Below are 8852 nucleotides of genomic sequence, written 5' to 3'. Positions count from 1 at the left end.
CGTTGCAACATGAAAGCAAAAGGTGAGCACTAACTTAGGCTGCTGCAGTGCAGTGTGCTGAAAGACGCAAGTTGAGAAGCACGACAAAAGCAGCGACGTCAAAACCGATGCGATGAAACAAAAGAGACGATCGCGGTATGGCAATCATTAAATGATGTGGACACGATCGTTAAGTTAACTCAAGCGAACATGCCTAACTTAAAGCAAAACCAAAGACAAACCCCAGTCAGACTAAATAAAAACCACACTAACCAAGTCGAAGTACCAAATTTAAGCATGTTAAAGCATGCCGATCACAGGGAATATGCAATCAGATATGTGCAAAGTTGGCTTTGATGCTTTACAGTATTTCATAAATGAATTTTTAGTTTCGTTAAGACTTTTAGTTAGGTATGTCTAGTACATGCTTTGTTATATCTTTAATATCATGGATGTTGTTACACTACATTGGCACACGCGCATTGCGCACTGTGCCACTGGGACCGTGCCGTCCCAGCCTGTTTAATTTGAGCTTTGTGAGATTTTACATCGAAAAACTGGTTACTAACAAATTCGTTGCATTTAAATACAAGATTTTAATTCCAATTATTTTTATTTTATTTTGTCTGTTCTTCAGAATCGGGTGCAGTAAAAGGCAAAAAGAATTCCATAAAGAGCACGTTATAACAATTAGGAAAATTGGCATTCAAGAGACGTGATGTGATGTACTTTCTGTTGTGCTTATTGTAACAGAATTTTCGATAGTTTTAATTCATTTTCAAAACTTTATACCAAATTACCAAACTATGAGTAAAACAATATTGGTAAGTACTTATGAGGATGGACATATATATAAGGTGATCAAATCAGTTCTATATATTGTTGGAATATCATTGCAACGATTTTATTACATATTCAGTGCTGATCAATAATCGATATAATGAATCGTCACAATGAAATCAGCATAATTTACCCATATTGCATGCTATTTGTAATGTGATTGAAAAATTCGGATTTAAAAAGTGTTTATGATAATAGGAGTTAAGTCTTATTAAAAACATCAATAATGTGAATCATAGTGTCGATAAAAAACAGAGAACAGAGAATAATTAAGAACATTCAACTGTTTATAAAACACGTTAACATCCACAAAAATTGTCAGTATGTAGTCTTCCAACTGGAGATGGAATCAATGTTATTTTTTTGAAAATAAAAGCAAACTTTGTAAATTGCTGCAATTTTGTAACGATGTAATTTTCGTAAAGTGATAAAACCAGCTGACTAATAGTGATACAATAAATTTGTTAAGATAACATAGCTTTTATTTCAACAACTTTTATTATGGTTGTTTTTAAAACAACTTATATATTGACAAATATTGAAGTTAGAATACTGGCAGTTGAAATAATATAACAGTTTGATTTAGGTTGATAATGAAGGTGATTAGCTCTACAAAGAGCTTTCGTGCTTTCCAACTTACTTAAGAACTAAGGTAAACTACACCAAAAATTTCCAATGCAACATTGCAAAATATATTTCTAAAAAAGAAAACTGTCGTAATTTGACATATTTGATACATGAAACTAAATAAAAATAAACAGAAAACAAACAAACCAAATAAATAAATATTATACACTAAATTTTTTGTATTTGCGCTAATAATACAACCCTAAAAATTATCTACTTACCATATAATTGAAATACAAACAAACAAAACTTCTGCTAGAACTTTCACAGAGCTTTGTGACACATAAGAGCTCTTTCACGTGCATAAATCAAATATGCCAATGGAAACGACAATATCTTAATTTGATTATATGAATAATATATAATTTAGCTACAGTAGAAACGTGGTATAAGAAAATTATTGTTTGTTATGAATTTTACTAGTGCAAAGAGTGTATTTCTTCCTTTTCTTCTGTAATGCAATATTACAGAAGAAAATAATAATATTATTATTATTTGGCTTCCGAAGTATAGTAGTGAACTACTAAATTTACAATGGCACATTGTTTTCGAAAAATAAAAACTCAATCACAACGAGATACCTGTATCTCTCCATTTTCGTAAACTCTTGATGTGGATCAATAAAAAATTATTTAAAACAATTTTACTTCTAAAAACAATTGATATTTTACGAATTGTAACCTTAAGCATTGTTTATAAAACCAAAAATCATTTTTTTTTATAATGCATCTACTTCACGCTTACACTGTTGACAGGTTTCAAAGCTATTGCCACATCGTTTATCATTTAATAATATTATAGAAATACAACTAATAAAAACTCCCAAAAATAGTATTTAAAAATACTAATTTAATATTCACTAAATAAAATATTTAATATTAGCTTTCAACATTCTAATTAATATTTTTAATTAGCAATACACAACTTAGAGATAAATGCCGTCATATCTATATTCACATTATTATTATCTGTTAATTAAATTAATTGATTGAATTAATAAAATTAAAATTTCTCACGGCACATGCCCCTTTTTATGTGCGAATTAGTTTAATAATAACTGTCTGCTTGCGAAGTCATTTCTAATTTTTTGCTAACTGTGATAGCTGTTTCTGGAATTATCGACATCGATCAATACAACTTTAAATTGGAAATTAACAGTAAGATTCCAATAACGGCTTCAGCTCAATAAGAAACGAAGAGAAAAATATTCTTATTTCGCAATGGGTTGAAATAAATTACAAATCTGTTTACTCTATGAAAAATGAATCCATAAACCGTGCTAAACACCGCTAAGTTTTTGGTCACAATTTTTCACAGTCATTACTTTTATCTATGAGATATTAAATTTTATTTTTATTCGCTGATTTATGTTTTTAAGACTCATATTTTTTTTATCAGTATTAACACCAAACATGTCAAAACTCGTTCCACGAAATCTAAAGCAAAACTTTTAATTACGTCGTTTACACTGCAGACCACACAAAATTAGTAATCAGCGAAGCACGAGCTCGAGCTTAGTAATTCGTGTTCCTAGAAACTCATTTAACCATTACGGACTGCCATACATACAATGCCGGCACATGAAATCTTTGTAGACGCAGCTACAACCTATCGTCCGCTGTCGTTTATTCAGAAGTGTGGGAAAATATTTAGATGAATGTTTCAGCTTCCGCTTTAGTTTTTCTGACAAATAAACAATTTTTTTTCCTTCGAAAATATTTAGTTTTTGTTTGTTCTCTTTTTATGCCCTTGCGGCTTATTGGCATTTTTATGAGCTCTAAACCGAGCTTGTGAACTTTTGAAATTAACCGAAATGTAAAATTAAGACTTTGTGGTTTTAATGACTCAAATAGTGTAGTGCCTTTTTGTGCCATTCTTTAAAGTAAATTTTTACTCAATAAAAAAATTATTTAAAAACAAAACTATTTATTTATGCTTATATAAAAATATAAAATATGACTTTTGCAAAATTGCTGAAAACAATATTAAAGATAATGTGCAAAACTTGAATATATATTTTAGTTAAAGAGATACTCATACGCCATGTAACTTATACTTATATTTGGTATCTACTATAACCAATAATAAAAAATAATTTAATTTTTGTTAAAAAGGTATCAAATCTATTTTATTATACTTCTTGCAATATAATGAATTTAAAGTCGACACTACATGTATTTTCGAACTATAATATTATGCTACACGTATTACCAAAAGTCTCTACCATAGATATGCCCAATAATAAGTTATCAAAAGTTATGGATGCATTCAATTACTACATATTTTCAATAATATTAACAATATAATCTATCACTGGCAAGCCGAATAAATACTTTTTTAAAATTCAGTTTGATTTTTTTCCATTTCAAATGAAAGAGCAGTATTAATCTTCCACTTTCTTTAAATAAACAAACATTTTTGACGGAATGCTCAAATTTAAGGGAATATTTGAATGTTAACGAATTTCTTAGAATGTTAAAGCATATTGCAATTATTTATAAATAAAACATAATATATTTTAAATAAATAAGCACAATTTAATTATTGTTCTTAATACTTTTTCTTTATTTTCTATATTATAATAAAGCTTTTCTTATCACAATACAACAATACAAATAAAAGATTTAGTCCGAGAAAAACTTTTTTCCTCACTGCAACCAACAACCTCTTCAGGCATGCGTATTTTCATTGTTATTTCAATTACTGAGTTTCAATCTACTAAACGCCTTGATTAAACACAGTATTCTGCTTTCCTTAGTGCCCTTTCTGTATGCACATATTTCTATGCATTTTGGAATCTATTCCATGCAGGACACCATTTAAGGGAGATTTATTTACCAAAAAAAATTTCCATCGTTTTGGAAAAATCAAAGTCAACCATAATACTTCACCATGGGCGCCACATATTTCCCGTTTCGCTTGGAGCTGGACTGCAACTGCCACTTTCACTACTACCACATTCAGAAGGTGGTGGTGTAATAATCACAGGACTGCGTTGTTCTGGTGTTATACAAAAATATTGTCCTTGTAATAACTGGGTTTGCTGTTGTTGTTGTTGTTGATGTGCGGTTGTCACATTAGCTGTTGGTACTCCAATAGGTATAGTAGGTACCACAACTTGCAGATAATTTAAACGATGACCCAAATGGCTCATCAGTTGTGTACCTAAATCAACACTTACGCCAGGTACAGCCGCCAAAGTTTTTGATACTTCATTAGCTGCATGTATATACCCAGCACGAAAACTTTCTGCAATAGTTGCTTTTGTATCTTGACCATTAGGCACACCGCCCAAACGCAACTGCTTTTGTGCACGTAGCTTTTTCATGTGCTCCACTGTCAGTTCCAAGATATCAGCTTTCTCAAGACGTGTTATGTGTTCACCTTCCTGTGTCAAACACTCAACCATTATATCCTTGAGTTCATCGAGACACTTGTTAATACGCGCACGACGTTTGCGTTCCAACATGGGTTTCATTACTTTACGATATTGATAAGTTTTTGACATTTCCATTTCAAGCACCATTTCCGATTTTTCCGTTATAGTTAAATTTTTTATATATAATCACTTATGTGGTTTTTGTGTTTACTTTTCTATAATTGTATATGTGTTTGAGTAATCCACAAAGTTACAAATTTACATAAAGTTTCCAAATATAAATAGTCAGTTGTGAACGTTACGACGGTTGCACAATGAATGTTTCCACAAGCAGTTTGCGCACAGGCTTTATAAATGTTCAAGCTCCACTTCAAAAGTCGGCTATACTTTTTGTTATGTGCCAGAGCGAGAAGCATGAAAGTGTAATAAAATCATACACGCAAGCGAACTCATTCTCATACAACACACATATTGTTGGTATTTGTGCGATGGCATGAATATTGTGTACACAGTTAATTCCTCCACACAATCTTCGGTCGTTGCTTCTACTTAAAGATTTGCTTTTTATCGGCACATAACCCTCCTTTTGCCCGCACACAAGACACATTTAACCGCACCATTATACGGGTTAGCTAGGCAGCCTGCGATAAAACAAGCAAAGAAACAAGTCGAGTCAACTTGAGTTAAGTTGTGATTGTTATACCGTGGGAAACTATTCTGTAGTCAATTTCTCACGACGACCAAGTCTGCTGCCTGCCTGCCTGCCTGCCTGCCTGCCTGCCTGCCTGCCTACTTCTTTGCTTGCTTACTTGGCAGCTTGCTTCAATGACTGACTGCCTTAATATTGCCAGCATGAGTATATGTTGATTGGGGTCTTTTAAGTGCTCAGCAGTGGCAGCGGCAACGGCAGCGCACATGCCTTTAATGCATAACAAGATGTTTGCGTTTCTTTTCATTTGGGCTGTGGTATAAGTCATCGTTTGGCATGGCTTGACCTCTATAGTTTAAAGATTGTCTTCTTTTTTATGCGCTTTTTGATTTGATTTTATGTGTTTTGTTTTTCTTATTTGATTTTTTTTTGTTTTCATATCTTGCTTTTGATACTGCCATTCTTTACTTTTGTTTTCTTTTCCGCTCTTTTACTTTTTTCCCCGCAAACCTTTTCATTATTAAACGTAAATAACAGACAGCAGCAGTAGCTTATGGCGTTGTGGCACGATGTTAATTATACTGAATCGTCGTCATCGCATTTTTAACGCTTTATGGATCATTGGATCGTGTCGTGTTAGCTTGATCAGCGTCATAGCGCACATTTTCAACGCTGCCTCGCATTCATTTAAATTTTTTTTATTTATTAGTGTAGCACTACATTAAAATCGATATTAGTTAATTCACGTAGTGACAAAGTAAGTGTCATTACTTTTAACTTTTTTTAATAAAGAAAAAGATTACTCATAACTAAAATATTATTGACTTAGTTGTTTACATAGAACATACCCTTACACATAAAGTTCAAATAACACCATCTTCAGCACTAGTTTACTAATGCAATCGAATATAAGTTTTCATTCCAAAATAAAATCACAACAATTTTGAAGAAAACCCTTCACTTCATTTATGCATGCATTTATGCAAATACAAAAAGTAAATGTAAACCAAACTGAACATTTTATTATCAGCAAGAAAGATTAAATACTTTAACGACATCCAAAAAAACATACTGCACTTTCTTAGTAAACTAATTATAATAAATTTTTGATAACTTGCTAGATATAGTAAATCTTTTTGTTAGTCGTAATTTTTTCTTTCAGAGTTATAAAAAAAACAATATTAAGTGTGGTTGAAACAAATTGAAATTACTTTTAAAATATGTTAAATGCTTATTTTGACATTGTGTATTTTTTGTTGAGTTATGTACAATATAAAATATAGAATATAAATATATATACAATATATATATATAATATACAATATAATATACAATATAAATATATAAAATATATACATTGTAGACACTAAAAATTAATTTATTTAAATAAAAGAAAAAAAAATAAATATAAAAAGGGCAATGATTAGCATTTTTATCTCATATATTTAAAGTAATTTATTTATTTAAGTATTTGCATTTATTGGTAAATGAAATTTTAACGGATAACTAGAATTTTGCAGCATATTTCCAGTGAACATTCACAATAGACTGATTTTTGAATTTGGCTGCACTAAAACTTAAGGCGTAAAAATTTTTGTAAAGATTTTAGGATTTAACTGAAAATTTATGTTTTGATTTTTTTGTTTGCTTTAAAAAAACTAAACTTAATATAAGAAAATTGTATGAACTTCTCGATTACTTTACTTTATATGTTTCACACAAAACTTGTAAAAAGAGCTGAAGTTGTTTGTTTGGGAGAAACAACTAACTGAAAAATAAACTTCTTTGCGCACTGTTCCCTGATCAAAAAGGCAATATCTTCATACTGAATATCTCAAACATATTTAGCAGTGTAAGAACACAAGAAACAGATTGACTCCTAGACGTGGACAGAGTGCATATGAGGACCTGTGTGACAAAATTGGCGATATCCTTACGGAAAACTAAATTAGCGGCGAATTTACGTGTCTGTGCAATATATACAGCTAACTAAATTAACACATGCTAAAAAAGACAAAACACAGGTAGCACAATTTAAGCACATAGAAAACCGTCAGAATCATATACAAACACATATTCGATGAAAAATATACCAAATATGTCGTCATTCGATTGAAAGAAAATCAAAATGCTGGTTGGTATATACATTGTGACCGAAAAGTTTTCGGGAAATTTTAAATAAAACGCAAAATTCTTAATCTTCATCAATATTTATTTTATCTCCTTCAAAATATGCTCCATTAGAAGCGATACACAAATGCCAACGTTTCTTCCAATCATCAAAACATTTTTTATAGGCGCTTTCCGGTATGGCTTTGAGTTCCCTCTGCGAATTCTGTTTTACGTCTTCTATGGATTCAAAACGCGTTCCTCTGAGTGGTAATTTGAGGTTGGGAAACAGGAAAAAGTCACACGGTGCAAGATCAGGTGAATACGGTGGCTGTTCGATGGTATTTATTGAATGTTTGGCCTTAAAATCGTTGATAATGTTGAACAAATTGAGGTGAATCGGAACAAGCCGGGCGTTGACACGTCGCATACACAAATTGTCCACCAAAATCAAACGAGCCATCTCACGACCGATGCCTAGCTCTCGTGCTATCTCTCTAACACTCACATGAGGATTTTTGAACACGATTTCCTTTGCCTTTTCAATGTTTTCGTCGGTGGTAGAGGTCGAAGGTCGTCCAGAACGCGGCATGTCTTCGACGGTCGTACGACAGTCCTGAAAGGCTTTGTACCACTCATAAACTTGAGTTTTCGATAAAACTGATTCCCCATAAGCCTTTTGTAGCATTCGCAACGATTCTGCACACGAAATTTCGTTCGAAAAACAAAATTTGATGCAAACTCTTTGTTCAATATTTTTTTCCATTGTTTTTTTCGCAACGCACTACTGAGGTGAACTGGTTTCAACAGCTGCCGTAAACGAACTGTCTGACAGATCGCGCTCATTTTTGGCATAGTAATTAAGGACAGTGCTGCTAAACTACATAAACTTAAAATATCGAAAAATATACAGCGCGCGAATTTTAAATGAGAATTTCCGAAAACTTTTCGGTCACAATGTAAATAAAGCACTACATAGTTGCCAATCATGCACAAAAGCTTAATATTATCAGCAATGACTAGTGCGGAAAATGCCAAAAACAGCTTAGCGAGAAAACCCTGAAATATCTTTCCTGTTCTGCTCTCTCAAAGACTTGAATGAAATTCTTGAAAACTAAGGCTATTGCGCATGTTGGAGTCAACTATCTCCTAAAATTTGCCAGTGGCACTCATATATTAAGTAGTAGGTACCGTCAATAACTGTTTTTTTTTTGCCCTCTCTATGTAATCTTGAGCAACCACCTTTTTCTATCTATAGACTTATTTTAA

At 31.9% G+C, this 8852-nt stretch overlaps 1 protein-coding gene across 1 annotated transcript; it reads right to left on the bottom strand.

The window, feature by feature from the left end:
• Window positions 1-3820: 3820 nt before the first annotated feature.
• On the bottom strand, window positions 3821-5294 carry LOC119678670 (enhancer of split mbeta protein). The gene has a single exon (XM_038090642.1). The coding sequence runs from the start codon at window positions 4970-4972 to the stop codon at window positions 4334-4336; it is 639 nt and encodes a 212-aa protein (XP_037946570.1). The 5' UTR covers window positions 4973-5294; the 3' UTR covers window positions 3821-4333.
• Window positions 5295-8852: the final 3558 nt, after the last annotated feature.

Source organism: Teleopsis dalmanni, chromosome 2 (assembly GCF_002237135.1).
Source record: "Teleopsis dalmanni isolate 2A chromosome 2, ASM223713v2, whole genome shotgun sequence".
Lineage (NCBI taxonomy): Eukaryota > Metazoa > Arthropoda > Insecta > Diptera > Diopsidae > Teleopsis > Teleopsis dalmanni.
The sequence above is the reverse complement of the archived record's forward strand: the minus strand, read 5'-3'. Positions and strand labels throughout refer to the sequence as shown.

Excerpts from the sequence above, each read along its gene's own strand:
- LOC119678670 (XM_038090642.1), bottom strand. The coding sequence starts at position 4,972 with ATGGTGCTTGAAATGGAAATGTCAAAAACTTATCAATATCGTAAAGTA.